The 17,288-nt window shown below is 40.5% G+C and overlaps 1 protein-coding gene across 4 annotated transcripts in view; it reads right to left on the bottom strand.

Annotated features, from left to right (window-relative positions):
* ODAD2 (outer dynein arm docking complex subunit 2) overlaps positions 1–17,017 on the bottom strand; it is a 201,685-nt gene extending 184,668 nt beyond the window's left edge. The window contains exons 1-8 of one of the 4 annotated variants that reach the window (XM_037837368.1): positions 15,977–16,072; positions 14,488–14,559; positions 13,182–13,438; positions 7,860–8,017; positions 4,458–4,653; positions 3,757–3,863; positions 3,439–3,575; positions 1,432–1,548 (exon numbers count right to left, since the gene is read on the bottom strand). In XM_037837368.1, coding sequence (XP_037693296.1) covers positions 1,432–1,548; positions 3,439–3,575; positions 3,757–3,863; positions 4,458–4,653; positions 7,860–8,017; positions 13,182–13,405 — 939 coding nt within the window. In that variant the 5' untranslated portion in view covers positions 13,406–13,438; positions 14,488–14,559; positions 15,977–16,072. Of the gene's footprint in view, positions 1–1,431; positions 1,549–3,438; positions 3,576–3,756; positions 3,864–4,457; positions 4,654–7,859; positions 8,018–13,181; positions 13,439–14,487; positions 14,560–15,976; positions 16,081–16,984 lie in introns of those variants that run through there. The other 3 variants (XM_037837367.1, XM_037837369.1, XM_037837370.1) reach the window with 3 other exon arrangements.
* Between the last annotated feature and the right edge of the window lie 271 nt (positions 17,018–17,288).

Below are 17,288 nucleotides of genomic sequence, written 5' to 3'. Positions count from 1 at the left end.
ATGTGGAGACGGAGGTTCCTGAAAATAAGAAGGCTGTTTGAAAGTCTCTATGGGAAGCAAATGAACCCCAATATCTCTACCCTCTAATGCCATCTCCTACTCCTCACCCCCCACAGGACAGGAAAACTTCTACCCTCTTCCACCTAAGCAGGGAATGAGAAGGATTTTTATAGAAAAAGGAACCAGAGAAGCTTTAGGATCAAGGCTTCCAGGCTTAGGTGAAAGCAAGGAGGAGGACTGAGCCTGAAAATAAGAGAACTAAGTAAAATACTACCTCCTGAATGACATCTATTCCAGGACCACAGTCAGAGTCCTATTCTCAAGGCAAGGAAGACCTTTTCTGGAGATACTGCACCACCCCGAGAAAAAAGTCTCATGGATTCTTACATTAGGGGGTTCTCCAACAAAAGACCAGTTTCCATCCAATCGCCCTGTCACGAGCCCAGCAGTCAAGAAGACCAACTGACAGACACAGAGCTTTTCTAGTCAGCTTTTCAGAGAATTTGAGAGAATTTTATACAATTGAGAGAAGCAACCAAAATAGGAGACCAAAACAAACAAAAAGGAACTCCAGGGAAAGTAAGTTCTAAAAAAAACTGTCATAATGTACTAAGAGAGATGGTACATTCAAGGAACAAGAGCCAGAGCATGTAAAAGCAAGCATTCAAAAATAAAATGTTGAGAATACGAGCTTTAATTTTAAAATTATGTATAACATTTGGAAGATGCAGTAAAGGAATACATTTTTTCAGAAAGCAAGAAAGTGGCTGAAAATAAGAGAACAGAAAATAACAGAACACTGGGGATAAGAGAAGGTCCCAAAAGCTTCTCAAGAGGGAAAAAAAACAAAACAAGTCAATAGAAAAAGAGGGGCCTTTAAAATTTGAGTAAAAACAATTTTCAAATTATCATTCAAGAAACAGGTGCAATAGAAGTGCTTCAACCAAAATTTATTTCAAAAAATACTATTTTGACTGATTTCTATGTCTAGCACTGTTTCCAAAACCATGGAAGATGCAAAAGAAGGACAGCTATTGTCAACATTCAGCTGACACACTTATGGGGACAATCCTGTTAGGTGCTGATCATGAGATGTGCAGAAAGAGTAAAATTAATAAAAACCTCTAGACTTCATTAACAGGACTGAGTCCTTTGTTCTTAGTGTTATTAATTCAAAAGGAAAGATGAAAAAGTCCTATTTAGAAAACCATTTGGAAACATCTACCACCTAAAGAAAATCAGAAACAATTCTTACAGTACTACATTTGCAATATTATTTTATATTATATTGTGGGGTGGGGGGGATTCAAATAATTAAAAGCAGTGTCTGAAAATATGCGGAAGTACTCTCCAATCTTTAAAAATGCTTTAGAAAGGTGTAGGTCAGGTAAAATAATTTTATTATAGTTCAAAAAAGAGGATAAAGCTTACCTGCTTAGCCATATTTTCTGAAAACGTTGCAGATTTGTCTTTTAAAAATGTGACAAGGTCTTGATAAATTTCACTTTTTCTCTCATAATTAATCTCCCCCTTATCCTCTGCTTTACCCTTAGAAAGAAAAAGTTTAATTTAACTGCAATTTAAAAGCCCAGTCCATACATTCCAGCCTAAGCACAAAATGTTCTGTTCTCTGCAGGATACACGTGGTGGTCTTTATACATCAAAGTAGGGGCACAACCCTTCCCCCTTAATTTAGTGCTATCTATTGACCGACTGGTTGGTTGGCCAGTTCATTCATTCATTCATTCATCAGGTATTTACTGTATCTGTCAAGGGCGTGCAGAGCACAGAAACAAAAGCTTCCTTGCTCTGCCTCCTCCAGTGTCGAACCACATTGTGACTTCACCAGCCTTAAGGGGGAGGTCATAAAAGGCCTGGAGATTGGAATGTCACCAAGAGAAGCCTAGGTTTCTGTGTGCCACACTCTGCTCTTGTCCTGGGATAGCCCGGCTGCTTTCGGCTCATTTTCTAGGTGACGGCCTCCGCGTAAGGCTCTGCCTCTCATCCTTCCTTGCCTTTACCTTATTCTGCCTTAATAGATCCTATGCATATGAATGTGCTGTGTTGGAAGCTTTGTTGCAATTATTGAATGGTTTTATGTTCCTCATCTTTCATTTTAAACTGAACACAGTACTTACGTGTTCCCGTTTCAAATTAAGTCATATGTACATGGGTCAATGGCCTTTGACAGAAACAAAGACGCCTCGTTCCACTCCAGAGGCCAGAGAACATTATTCTTTCTTTTATTCTCGCATTTTCTCACTTTTCTTAAAAATTAAGGCAATCTGTCCTACTCCCACTCCCCACCACCCCCACCCCCCCAAAAAAAATCCTGTTTAGGCTATCTACTTTGGCTATGGAGAAATCAGCTAATGTAATGCTAACAAAAGCAGCACTAAGAAGGTGTGTTAGAAAAGACGCCTATGGGCAAGCAAGAGAGGTACACCAGGTTTTGCCACTAACCCAAGCCCAGGCCTAACAGCTCTACAAGCTGCCCCTGTGCTAACCAGGTCCCCATTAGGGATTTGGGTCCTCCCTAAAAAATCTGCTTGGGTTCCCCAACTTCACACTGAAGGCCGAGAAGGCAGAGGAGAAAGCTGAGAACGGCTCCTTTCAGCTAGGTTCACTAATTAGGTCTGAGGCTACGAATGAAGTCTTTTAATCCAGAAAATTCAGAAGGCCATGTCTTTTTATCTCTGCTCAGAACCTAGCCACCCATGCTTGGCTTTGTAAATATGGACTCTATTCCTCCTTTGCAGGGTTAAGCCAGATGGGTCCCCAGGGAGCTGAAGGAAGGCTGCAAGGCTGGGGGAAGCAGAGGGGCATGCTCCTTCCCATTGGCCCCTGTTCCTCTTGGAGTCCCCCCAGCAATAGACCCTCACCCCAGCACTGGCAGCTGCTTCCATAAGCACAGCCTGAATGCTCGGTCCTCAGAATTCAGGGTCCCAGATCTGAGGGGGCCCCCTCTGCGCTCCTAGTGGAGCAGCACAGCCTCGCGGGCCGCTTCTTCCAAGCCTCTGTGTGCTGACAGCCCCCTTGTCTTCCCCTTGTGCCCTAAACCCTTCTGGTACTTCTGCATTATTTCAGTGTTTCCTTTTTGCCTTTTTATTCCTTTGACACCCGTGCAACTGATCGGTGAGCCTATTATGTTAAAGAGGTTTTAGTTTTATAACATGGGATGGGCAAGGGGAACCCCATTCTGCAGAAGACTGACTTAATGACCTGGCAGTGGTGAACTGTCTGAGAATGATTGCAGATTTGCCCAGAAAACACAAAGCAAAGGGATCTGTTTTGATCTCAGAGGACAGCATTTCATTCTCTGTGGTCGTGGGAGCAAAATCCTTGAGATAAGACCAGTATACATTACAGAAACCTAGCTAAGGAGCAAAGCCAACTGGCTTTAGCTATACTTTTTCTTTTTTGCTTTTAGTTACTTACACCATTTAAAAACACTCCCTCGGTGCTGCAAGTGACACACAACTTGTCAGCATCATGCGGCTTCACCGTCACATAACACACTTCCCCGTGCATTTGTCTCCATGGTGGGGCTCGACACCCATTTGAAAATTCATAATCTGAAACCAATTATCAATAAATTAATAGGAATTCCTTAACCTAGAGTTTTTGAAACTGTGTGCTTCAAAAAACTAATTGAAACTGAAATTTTAAATATTCCATTCTAATGTAGTCATTGAAGCTATCTAAAAATATGATGATGAATATGTTTGTAACAAAAAATGAATCTAAGATACAAACCAGAGGTATATTCGATAGATTCCAGTACTGTGTGTTCTCCTTTTCCTGAGAAACGTTTGAGCAGCTCTATATCATTCTTAACTGTCGATGGATTTAAATGTATTTCTCTGAAATAAATGTTTAAAAATTCCACATAAATGTTTGAAAACAGAATCTACAGAAAACACATGAAAATATTCCATTATAGCAGAAGGAATATCCTTTCAGCAGTTAAAAATTCTTTAAGTTTTAGTCATGTTATAGTATTGCTACACTGTCAAAACCTCAACGAATTAGTAGCTCCTGTTTAATGCAACTTAAATATAACCATTCAAATATTCATTTAATTTCTTAATTACAGTAGTTTAAGCTTCCAGGAAAAACAAGCACATTTTGGGCTACACAAACTCCACATGATATTTGCATTATAACTTAATAATTTATGTAATAGTCTTAAGTCTTTGAAAATAACAAGGTCCCTTAATGTCTTCAGAATTAGATGAAAGTGCAGTAGAATGTCTAAACAATGTTAATTGTAAATTTTAATTTTTAGAACTATAAATATCCACCTCATAAAATTAAACTTTTGTTTCAATAAAATCAAATGTTAAATCCATAGCAAAGCATCCATGTTTTATTTTTCAGTGTTTTTTTTTTTCCTAAAATTATGAAAGGAATTTTTGTAGTTAATTTTTAGAGGTTTCTTTTTTAAAAAGACTTACAAGGAAATATGTTTCAGTGAATGATTGAGGAGGTGCAAATCCAGTTGCTGAATCAGCGTGGCAAGGCTCATCTTAAACTCACTTTCAGGATCATCATCTTTGGTAATTTTATCAAGGATATTTAATGCAGATGAGTCTTCTCCTTTCTTTGTACTATAGTCTGAGCCCAGAATTTTTACTACAGGATCTCTATTAGCTGACCAAAATAAATAAATAGATAAATAAATAAATTTCTCTTCTTGTCTTCAATTACAATAAACATAAAGACTAACTGTGGTGGTTTGAAGTTGTATATACCCCAGAAAAGCATGTCCTTAGATAAAATTCATTCCTGAAGGTGTGAACCCATTGTTAAGTAAGATTGTCTGATGAGTTTACTTCAGTTAAGGTGTAACCCACCTCATTCAGGATGGATCTTAATCCTCTTACTGAAGTCCTTTATAAACAGAATGAATATAGAGAGAGAGACAAAGAGAAAGCCAAAGGAGCAAGAAGCTGAAACAAATGGAACCTGGAAGAGAAGGGAGAGATCAGCAGATGCCGCCATGTGCCTTGCCACTTGCCATGCGGCCGATGAGCGAGGATCTCCAGCAGCCAGCCCTTAGGAAGAAAGCATCACCATGATTGTGATGGTTAGGTTCATGTGTCAACTTGGCCAGGTGATGGTACTCAGCTGTCTGGTCAGGCAAGCACTGGCCTAACCACTGCTGCGAGGACATTTGTGGCTGCTTAATAAATCTGCAGGCTGGTTTATTAAATCATCAGTCAATCGGCTGCAGCTGTGACTGATGACTCACTGAAGGGCGTGTCTTCCACAATGCCAGAATGCAGTTGACTGGATTTAATCCAATCAATCAGTTGAAGACTTTTAAGCGAGACAGATAGAGGACTGTCACTTCTTCTTCGGCTGCCCAACAAAGCGTTTCCCGAGAAGTTCGTCGAAGTTGCCAGTTCGTTTCCTAAGGAGCTCGTCAAACACGTCCGTCGAAGATCCCAGTTCATTTCTTGAGGAGTTTGTCGAAGTTGCCGGTTCATTTCCTGAGGAGTTCATCGGACATCTTCATTGGAGTTGCCAGTTTGCTGACTGTCCTACAGAATTTGAACTCGTGCATCCCCACAGTTGCATGAGTCACTTTTATAAATCTTATAGATATCTCTCATTGATTCTGTTTCCCTAGAGAACCCTAACTAATACAATGACGGTGCTTTGATTTGGACATTCTCACAGCCTCAAACTGTAAGCTAATAAATTCCCACTGTTTAAAGCTAACCCATTTCATGGTATCTGCTTTGAGCAGACTAGGAAACTAAAATACTAACACGTCCTTCAAAGTCCACTCACATGCATTTCTTTCCTTAAGCTTTCTCCAATCGATTTGATGAGAATTAATCTTTCATTCTGAGATTCTTCTGTACTTAGTAACTTTCTTATAGCTCTTGAGATGCTCTACCTTATGTTATAATATTGTCTATATATGCTATGTTCCCTATTAGGACAAAGTCTAAGACTTGTTTCTTTTTTATTGATCCTGGGACCTTGTTCAGAATGGGCATTCAATACCTATATTCAGGGTTTATTTGAAGACAGAGAAACACTAGGTTCTTTTGATGAATCATCACCAGAGCTATAAGTGCAAGTGTGTCTATGTGTGTGTGTGCATGTGTGTGTGTGCATGTGTGAACAAAGGGCTTGGTTTCTATAAACAATATTTCTTCCTAAAATCCAGTGCTTCCCTCAGCCTACAGACCTACTGCCAGTCTTTTCCACCTGTTCAAACTGCTGAGAGTCCCAGTGCCTTTTGATGTTAGATTTGGAAAGATAAAGCTACCCAGTATTTATATACATACCAAAATTATAGCGCAAACCTCAAATACCAACTTATGATCAAGGCTGACAAGATGTGAAAGTCCACATAAAGATGCTAAAACAGAATTTGGCATGGATCAAAATACAATATGGTTGAAAATGAGGCACAAAGTGGGCAGAACCCTATTTGTAAAGGAGGAATTCAAGGAAAATGAAAATATGTATGCATTGGGAGAAAATGCCTAAGGGACCACTTCAATAAGTTTGACTTGATTTAAATGAAGGGAAATACAGTGATGGCATTAACTCTCATCAGGAAATGGGTTAGGTGATCCGAAGAGAGCATAAAAGGCCTAGGGTTAAGGGTTGAGAAAAGTGTTGCATGGGGAGACAGACAAGGGGAAAAAAAGACCAAGAGATAAACCGTTTATTGAGCATCTCAACTTAACAACCTTACGGCTGTCATGAAGATTTATGGAAAGAGATATTAAATACATTCTGGAGAAAGAAATAAACCAAACTACCAAACTGCCTTGTAACATTCTATTTGTCCCTAATATGATGAAGGGCAAATGCCTCCAAAGGACAAATATCTAGCAAAACTAAATCTATAACCGTCTATGCATGAGGCCTAAATATGAAGATGAATTAAGCTGAACAGATGCAATCATCTGTCTATTAAGTGTCTTCTTGACTTCAGCTTGTACACTAGAGATTTCATCCCTTTTCAATCACATACCCTTGATGTGCAGCTAGCCTAATAAGGAAGAGTAGGAGAGAGATAAAAAGAGGCTGCTGTCCCACACTCAACGTTGTTTTTTGAAAAAAATTAATAAATAAAAGAAGAAAGCAAGCCTCATCTTCCCACCTCACAGCAACAGGCAGTGGCAAAAGAATGAATAGTGTTACAACTCAGGTACCACATGCTGGGACCCACCATTCACAGGATTCCAAAGAAGCAAAACATGTACAAGACATTATTACCTATTATTGGGAATTTCTACTTATAAGGAATATTTAGAGAATGATTATAACAGGCAATCAACCCCATTCTCTTTTGCATGTTGGATGATTAGATGATAATGAGAACATTATATATCTTTTATGAAGAGGAAAAATATTTCCCATTGAATTTGAGTGAATGTCACTATTTACAGAAGGCTGTGAAGTCCACAATGGCATGCGGCTGAGAAAAAAAATGGAAAGTGAAATTACGATGCACTGTCTCCACTAAAATAAGAGCCTATACTCATTTTAGAGGAAACCGTTTACCGTCCATCCTGGCAGTATGCCAGGGGAGAGGGTAGCTTTGGAGACTTGGCCTGGCCTAGTGTCCTTCTCTCCTGACATGGATTTCAAAGGTACAGGGTCCTTCCAGAAGCTGAGAAGGTTCTCTTTAAATCACATGCTAAAATGAACAGAAATAAGAAACCTAGATGCCTACACATGGGAAAGCATTAGGCCTTTCATTTTAAAGTAGAATTGGGCATATGACTTTTTACCTTTTAGGTTATAGAACTTTCTCAAGAAACTGTAGCAAATGATCCCCCCCACCCAAGATTAAGTTTGGACCCCAGGTTGAATAACAATACCACCTTCAAGACATGCTTGTGCCTCCTTCAGCTTTGTGTCCCTGGCAATATACAAGAAGTGTGAAAGCTGCCCAAAGCTCCTAATTTTAATCTGAGGGACAGAGAGAAAGAGCAGAGGCTCTCCATTCTTGTCAGCTTCTTCTGATCTGACTGTCGTTTCACTAGAAAATGAAAAACAAATTGAAAGCTTAATGCTACCTGGATGCCAGTAGAACTTAAATATAAGACATTTAGATAAATCATTCCCTTGTCTCGTTATAAAATGCAGAAAAAAAATAAAGACCTCTGGTTAGAAGCTTACCAATTTTCCCACTTTAATCCACACTTGAACCCTTAAATCCCCAAACTTACCAGCAACCACAGTGAGCAATAGGCTATATCCAGGAAGAAAATTTAAGCAATTTCTTAAATGACTACATGAACTCAAATAATCACAATTTCTGTTTTCATTTTTCTAACAATGTATTGGGTTTTGACATCTTAAAATATCACTAGTTCTATTCATGCTTTGGGGATTTCTAAGGTTATTTATAAAATTTTTATATACCACAATAATTAGTGGTAAGGAGTTTTCCTGGCTACTCTGTTTATGAACCAAAATATGATGAAAAAACGCTATCTAGATCCTCTACGTGGATTATTTTCCCACTCTCAGCCCCCTAATTGGTTTACTTTAGGATAAAGAGCAGTTTTTCTGAATGAGCTTTTCCTGATCAGAAATTACAGAGTTTCCTAGATTTGTGTTTCTGTCCATTTTAATGATTTTTAGTTTGGCACTTAAAAATTATTAGAAAGGTGTTTTTATGGGAATGAGATTTCTATAGATTTCTACCACTCACAATATTAGTTAGGTTGCCCGGCTTCTCATTGAATACTAATATCCCTAAGAAAACCACCCACATCTTAAGACCCAACCAAACATATTCTAATTTGCAATGCAGATAAACAGATGGGGAATGTTGCCAGGTCACCAGAAAGAGTGAATCTAACAGGCTCAGATTACCTACTACTAACTCTGTTTCACCGGAATAGAAACCAGAGGCTAGGGACTGTGTGGGCAGAGTAAGGGTCCCCCAAAGAGGTCTTCGTCCTGCTCCCCAGAACTTAATGAATATGTCACCTCACATGGCAAAAGAGTTTTGGTGGGTGGATTACATTAAGGAGTTCGCAATGGGGAGATTATTCTAGATTATCCAGGTGGACCCGATGTCATCATAATGCTCCTGGTGAGAGGGAGGCTGGAGGGTCAGAGTGGGGAACGAGATGGGTCAATGGAAGCGGAGGTGTGAGTGAGGCGGGGGGCTTCCAGAAGCTGGAGAAGGCAAGGAAACGGACTCTCCCTTAGAGCCTTCTCAGGGAACTAGCCCTGCCAACCCACCTTAGAATTCTGACCTCCTGGAATGTAAGATAATAACCGTGTGTCGTTTTAAGCACAAAGTTTGTGGTTAATTATTACGGCAGCCATAGGAGACTACCACAGGCACCAGTCAGCCTGCCCCACTGCTCCGGCTCCAGCCCCTCAAGGAAGAACGCACAGAGAAGGGGCTCAACAAACAGCTATGGAATAAATGAATGAGTAAACTATCTCTAGACTTGTCAGTGATACACACTGTGTACAAAACGTACACTTTCTCTACAAAAAAAACAACCCTTCTGGAACAATGTTTTTAGGATTGAGGGGATTTCGAGGGCTGACCACTTGTAGTAAGTGGTTGATGATAGGGCTAAGTTATAGGCTGACTGAAAGCCAACCAAAATCAAGCTACTTAACTCCAGAAAGTGAAACTCCTGGTGAGAAACTGGAGGACGGAAAGCAGAGGTGACAGTTTTCACTGCTCCTTCCAGCTGAAGCCTGTGGCTTAACAGGGAAATAGGAGGTAAAAAGCCTTCTCTTGAGAGGATGGTGAAGAGGGGTTTCAGTTTCTGTGCTCACAGTTTATAACACCCGAAGAATGAGTTCCTGGAAAGAAAAATATGGCACCCGTCTCATGGAGATCTATTAGAAAGTCCTGCAAATGTGACTCGCTGGTCTGATCAAGAGACTTAAACTGAAATTTGAGGAAGAGGGATGAAAATGCTCGGCTTATACTAGAAAACCAGAAAGTAGGGAAATGCCTTGTTTATTGAATCCCCTGTGTCTACTTCAGTGCCCAGAACACAGTAATCACTCAATACATGTACGTCCAAATGATAACGTAAGAAATGAGTCTATAGTCAAGAAACTAGTTAGCAATTCTCAGGGACAAAATATATTTAAAGAGCTCAATAGCAAAACTGATGACCACTGACATGACCACTGTGGCTCAGGACATTGTACCAAAGTAAGAAATTACTGTCTTATAAAACAATACAATTTCAAGTTGGGCCATAAGCCCTCCACTTTATTGATCAGAGAACTAAGGCCCAGAAAGGTAAAAAGACTTGCGAATGTAGGTATCACTAGGGAAGGAGGACCGATGCTTAGGGGTCCTGAGTTCCCAGCATGTAATTTAGTCTCACTCATGCAGATCTCTGAGACACAGAAGAATGAGATTCACAACTAAAAGGCGGCTAGGTTAGAGCAGACATGATGAAATAAAAAACACAGTTCCAACAGAGAAGGTGTGAAGGGAACAGGAAATGGCATTTTCTCAGTGATTCTGAATGCTTATCCAATTCACAAATTTCCTAAGCTACGTTCTGGAGAATCAAAGCATCTCAGCAATGGGCACCAACATGGATGGTGTTGCCAGTTGAGTGGTGTGATCGGCCTGAGTTTACAATGGATTTGGGCTTCATTTGGAGGAGTTTGAGGAAGATCATTGATCTTGGCCTGTCTGGTAAGAATGGAAGCAACTGAAAATGGTAATGAGAAGTAACTGACAATTTCCATAAAAATGATAGTAGAGATATTTCCTCCTCAAATTGAGGGTGGAGAGATGGTGACAAATGTTACCACCGGATGAACAGATGGGCCCTGGGAGTGAACCTAAAGGAGAAGGGTGAATCACGAAGCACGTGCAAAGTGCTGGGCCTATCTGCTCAATGATGAAAATCAGCACAAAAGGAAGCAGGATGGTTGATGAAATGTAAAACCTTTCCAGTAGGTGACTGAAGGATCTCTTTCAATATCAGATGCCTATGAGCCTAATTCAGAAGATGGCTGATCAAAACTTTTACTGAATGCTACAGACAATGCATCTAGAGATGCACATCATCAAAGTGAGAAGAGAAGCCCCAAGTATAATACATTTCCCCAAACAGCTGCAGAGATTAACGAAAGGAGGTAGCTTACCTATTTCCACAAATGCAATAAAGATAAACAAGATGCCTGAGAGATGTATATCCACAAGGAAAAGAATGCATCCTTGTTTTGAAACAGCAAAGGAAGTTCCTATTTGGTAGAAACACATCCAGAAAGTCCAAGCTCAAACTCATCATGATGACCTTAGCTTTCCCAACATGTGGACTTATAAGACCCAGATCCTTTCTGGAAGGAGAACATCTTCCCCACTTCAAATAAATGTATAAACTGTACTCAGGGACAGGAGCTAAGTAGGAAGAGTGCTCGTGCAGGTGAACCAGGGGACAAAGCATGAGGTGGGTGGGACTATGTTTTAATTATAAAATCCTCTGGCCAATAAGGACTTCCCTGGTTTACATCACTTGTTGCTATGTTGCTAGAGGTAGCAAAGTGGCTATGAGTTGCTGAAAGTTCTTTGGTTTAGGGCATAGAGCAAGCAATATAAATGGCAGACCTGGATGTGAGAGCATTTCGTATTTTCCACTATTACCAAAATTGCAGCTGTATCCTTTGCACCCTTCAGGGCAATCAGTACCTGTCTGGTTTCATCAAGACCAACCCTTCAAACATAACAAGTGATACTATCAATCTCTCTCATCCCTCCCAACTTCAAAGGTGTCATCAATGAAGGTCAAAAACAAAAACGATGGACAGAGAAATCGGCCCAATGCAAAGCTGTACAGTAAATTTGACAGAAATATGACAATCGAGGGGTAGTTGTTTCAAAAAACACATGGTGTAAAAATGTCAAAACTTCCTGCTTAGAAAGAATACTACACACAAAGCAGAGAAAGAAGAATGGAAATGCAGCAAAAAGAATTTGGACAAGGATAGAGAAAGAGAACCAAAAGAGAGACATGTGAGGAGTGTGATACAGCCCACCTAACCAGATGGAGACGTGGCCCTGTTTGTACAACTCGGAACACAAAGTTACTACAGAGGCAACCTCGGTACTCTATTCAGGCATGTACCTTAATCCATCTTTGTTTTAAGTGTGTAACAGTCTTTGCAGGTGAGTTCATCTTTCAAAGGGTCAAAGAAGCAATCTGTGGTACTATGCTGAACTTTAGCGGGAACAGCAAAAATGGGTTAGCGTCTCTGGAATGACAAATACTTGGGGAAAAGTGACCCCAAGTCTAAGCACAGTTAGAAATTTTAAAAATCACCAAAAAAAAAAAAAAAAAAAAATTTCCAAAAACTCAGCAAGAAGGTTGACCACAATATCAAAACGAAATAGCTCGTAAAATGCAGTTTAAGAATGGTTGGGCAGTTCTAAATGTGAAATTCTGGCTTTATTCTCACAAATAATCCCAAAGAAGGAAAGGGGAAAAGGCATCTTATAGGAAGTTTTGGTTAGTTGGGCAACTGTTTCTGATAAAATCAGATTAAAAGTTCATATGCAAAACCAAAGAGGGAAAAAGACAGTAGAAAGGAGAATCAAAGTGTTCGAAGTGCAAAAATAATGAGGTCGGAGTCCCCCCAAAATTTACACATATACAAACACCAAATAAACTTTTTCAGCCTTGTTCAGAATGAGAAAATTGAAAAGGCACTGGTTGAGGAGGATGTAGGGTTTTCTTGTTTGTTTGTTTTTAAATTTCAGGTTTGGGAGGAATTTTACAGGCTCTCGTTTGGGAACTTCTCTATTAAGTCTCTCCTTTATATTAAGCAAAAGTTGACCTCCCCTGGTCACCTCCAGGAATGGACAGATTTAAATACGACAGGGGACTCTATCTATATGAGAGGTCAGGACCCGGAGCCTGACCAGTCTGGCAGGTAAAGCAGATGAGCAGACAGTGCAGGCAGAAAGCAGCAGGGAAGGCCGTCAAAAGAAATTAATATTAAAATTTTAAAATTAGACACATTCCATATTGGCTCCACAAAACATCCTGACTGTACCCAAAGGCCTTTGGTTAACAATCCCTGGTTTAGATGATTTCTAAGACTCAGAGATTAAGTGACTTGCCAAGAACCTATAACCAAAATTTTTTTTAAAGTATATAATAATGATAGTAAATTCCAGAAGCAGTTAACAGGCTTACCTGACAACATAACCTGATTCAAATGCAGAGGGGTCCAGACTTGTTTTCCATTCAAGTGGTTCTACGAAAACAAATTTTGCCTCTTGGGGATGTTTATAGATAAAACTCTCCACAAACACAATAATTTCATTTAAAATCGCTTCATTTAGAGGGGTAATTTCCAGGGTTTCCGTGCCACATCCAGCTGCCATCCACTGGGCTGACCGGGTCAGCGCCACCCCCATGGCTCCACCAACGCTCTGAGCTCAGCACTCGCACTACATCAGGGAGAAAGAGCAACAGAGGTCATTTTTAAGGTTTTAATCCACATCCACATTTTGCTTAGCAATCTTACAGATTTCTTTTCTAATCATCTAATAGCTCTTCAATTCAATAAAATAAATAGGATTCAAATAGCTTTCTCTGGACCAGCACTAAGTAAAACTGCCTGCCCCTGAAATCAATAGCTTCTTTCCAATTTCTCTGGGCCTCAAAGAGATCACTCAGATAGTTGGCCAAAAACCAAAAAAGAAAACTCCAAGAGAGGATAAGAAGAACTGGAGGTGGTTGGGGTGGAGGCTTTGGTTCACAGCTCTGCTGGAAGTTGGAGGTTGAAGTGAATGCAACTCTTTTTGAGTTGGGCCACACATCACTGAGAATTATGCTATTAAACTGAATTCTGTTCCCCAGATTTCTAATAGTTATGATATCTGCATCAGTGCAACGATGACTGATGGAAATGACTCTGAGAGCTCTCGAGTTCCCAAAGTGCCTTCTGAATTAAGAAGAAATAGAATAAGCATTATCATTGTGCAATATAATTTTAATTTTTCTGGAAATTGGCATAATGCACATTGATCCTATTAGCCAGAATATAGCCTGCTGAGAATATTTTATTATGATTCACAACTTTCTTAAGAGCAAATGTGAGATATGTATGAGACTCTTTTAACCTTTTTTATTGATTATCAAGAATCTAGCCTTAAAATAGAAATTCAAATGAAACAAATTTCACTTGGTCTAAATAGAAATTAGTCTTTAAAAGAAGATCTTTAAGATGATGGCATTAACGAACTGTAACATTAAATGACAGCCAAGTTAGTCAACAACTTCTGACATCAATTCATAATTGCCATGTAAGGCTTTTTTCAGATCATTTACACTTGTTTGTTTTCCCATTTGTAATAACACTGATAATTAATACCTTTCTTCTAGAATATTAGAAGAATGGTTATCAAGTTAAATACAGAATTTTCCCCCATGATTATTGCAATGGCTCTGAAGTACGAAAATTCCTCAGAATAAATTGGAGATTTTACTTTCTGACCTGTAGTAAATCTTGAAATCCAGGAACACAGGCATCAGGGTTAGTGTTTCTCAACGGGAGCAACCCAGCCCCCTGCAAGGCAGCACAGAAATTCTGTAGAGACGGATAACTTGCAAAACGTTGGGGAGAGGACAACATAGCATTTAGTGGCGAGGACCAAGGATGTGCAGACAGTTCCCAGAAGGAAGCATTGTGCTGTAACCTCCAGGCATCCAGCAGGTGAAATTCTTCAGATAATTACTATCTAAGCCTAGAACCTCCTCTACTTTACAATTAATCACAAAGTATTTTTTCACAATGTTAATATGCATTGAATTTTCCAGATTGCAACCATAATATAAATCAAAGGAGAACTGTGCATACTTTGTTTGAGATGGAACTTGACCAAAAGCTTAGCATTTTGGAAAATCACACCACTTTGGCAATGCTGTTCACGCGATTTTAGTTGCCAGTGACACATCTGCATGGGCCTGCATCTGGAGCTGCTGCTTTCAGTGATTCCCTGGAAGGCCGAAGTGTCTGGCTACTTCATTATATAGTCCAGGGTAGAGCTACCCAAGCTTTTGCATGTGGATATCTTATTACAATTACTTTCCTTTTAATTTCCATTTCTGTTACAGTTAGAGTACTATATTGATATTAAAAATTATGTATGTACATATGATTATGATTTTTTAGAATAAACTATTTGTTACAAAAACAGAGTATTGGATCAGAGAGGGTTGAGAACTACTGGTTTAGAGATATATAAAAGGTAAAAATAAAGTGTACTAAAATGCATAAAATTTGGATACAAATTTATTCTGTGTAGTTTTTTTGTTTGTAGTATTCCAGTGTTTTGTTTCTATTGCTAGTTGATGAAAAATATTTTAGATTCTGAACAAACAAGCATGTACTGATGTATGTGTGTGACAGTCCTGAATTTGCAAATAGTGTCAGAACAAGTGCAAAAAATTTTACTTACATAGAATGGCTTTGATGGACAAGTCTGTTTTTAATCTTAAGTATAACACTACTTTGGTGATCTTATGAAGACATAGTGTATCCATCATTTCATTCTTGCCAAAGACAAATGTGAAATTACATAGATTGCATAAAACTGTGGCAATCAACATACCATATAGTAATTTCTTGAAAGACACTTTAAAAGGTGCTACAAAATGCAAAAAGTTCTTTTAGTCATAGCAAATTTTTATAGAAATGTAATTGCAAATTATATTTGAACCTATTCAAATTGTTTTTCTGAGTCTAGTAAACCTTCCAAAAGGCTGGTTAGCAGAAAGCTTGAGAAAATCTCTGTGCAGCCTATGACAATCCAGAAAGCAAGCACAATGTTGAGGAAAAAGAAAATGGAACAAAATCCTAAGGTAGAGGACTGGCAAAAGAAGAAAAGGGTTCTGCAGGTGTAACTGAATACGTTTTTTAAAAATAGAATAAGTTGGTGTTTTTATCTCAAGTATGAGAAATTTCTGATAGCTTTTTTACTTACCACAAGAACCAAAAGATAGCATTTATTCCACTAATTCCAGCGGTGTTGAAACGGTTAGGATAACTCAGGTAAAAAATGCAAAGAACAGCACTTTTTATCAAGATTGCTGCTGTTTCTACCCAGTGCCTTTTTTTTTTTGGTTCTCTGTAGTTCTAGCCTCAGAGCCCTAATTAGGATGAATAAACGTGCATACATAGTGCCTACCTCTGAATTAAAAACAAAAATGTTAAAGAAAAAAAACTTCACGATGATAGACAAAAAGTTCCTGTGCACGTGTGTCCGTTTACAGAAACTGGGAATCACTTTGCACTCATTTTCTCTACCAATAAAATATATATAACGGGATTTTTAAGGGTCATTTTCCTAGCTTTCAGTCTCATTAATAGCAAAACAAGACCCATTCGTGAATAATTTCTGTTACTATGAGGCGCTGAGCCGACCTCTTTACAAGGCTATGTAAAGAGATAAATGGTGGGGAGCTTCAGCTGGGAGTGGCGCGTACCCTGGCATTCTGAGAATGGCGGAGCTATTTAGTAAGACCTGCAGAAAAATTAAATTTACACAACTGACCTGAAAAGGACCCTAAATAAAACCGAACCCAAATACTGAGCAAAAATAAAGATAGAAGCACAAACCAGGCCCACGACTAAGAGCGCTTGGGCTGGAAGGAGAAGTTTCCTGCATGGTGGGATGGGGGCGAAGGGGGAGGACGATGCTGAGAGCGAAGGCAGCGGGGGCAGGGGCAGAGGAGGAAGGAAAGGGGGCCAAGGCGAGGCGCGATAGAGAGGGACTAAAGAGAGGAGACGTAGCCGGGGCAAGGCGGAGGAGGGCTGGGGGGTTGCAGGCCCGGACACATCTGGGGTTCCCGCCGGGAGCTGGGCGCTAGGGCCACAGGAAAACTGGGGACGCCGCGGCAGGAGCCTAGGGGTGCGGGGCCTCCCGGACGCCAGGGCGGGGGAGATCCCAGCCCGCCCGCGCCCCGCGCCCTGCGCCCCGCGCCGCACTCACCGCCCCGTGTCCGCGCCCCGCCCCGTCGGTGCGCCCCTGTTGCTAGGACGCGCTCGGTCGCCAGCCGGGCGTGCGCAGGCGGAGGGGGGGCCGCCCTCGCCCCGCCTCGCCCCAGTCGCGCCCCGGGTCCCGGAGGCCGGCGCCCACCCGCAGGATCCTTGCACCGCTGCCCCCCACGGCTCCTCCCGGCCACCTGCCGCCGGCCGCCCACCCCCTCCCTGGAAACGGCTCCCTCCACCTCCTTCCCGGAGAACTCAGCCCAACTCACCTCTCCAGGGGGTGAATTTTCACCGGGATTAAGTTA

The sequence above is a fragment of the Choloepus didactylus genome, chromosome 5 (assembly GCF_015220235.1).
Source record: "Choloepus didactylus isolate mChoDid1 chromosome 5, mChoDid1.pri, whole genome shotgun sequence".
In the NCBI taxonomy this organism is placed as follows: Eukaryota; Metazoa; Chordata; class Mammalia; order Pilosa; family Megalonychidae; genus Choloepus; species Choloepus didactylus.
This window is presented reverse-complemented; position numbering and strand designations above follow the sequence as displayed.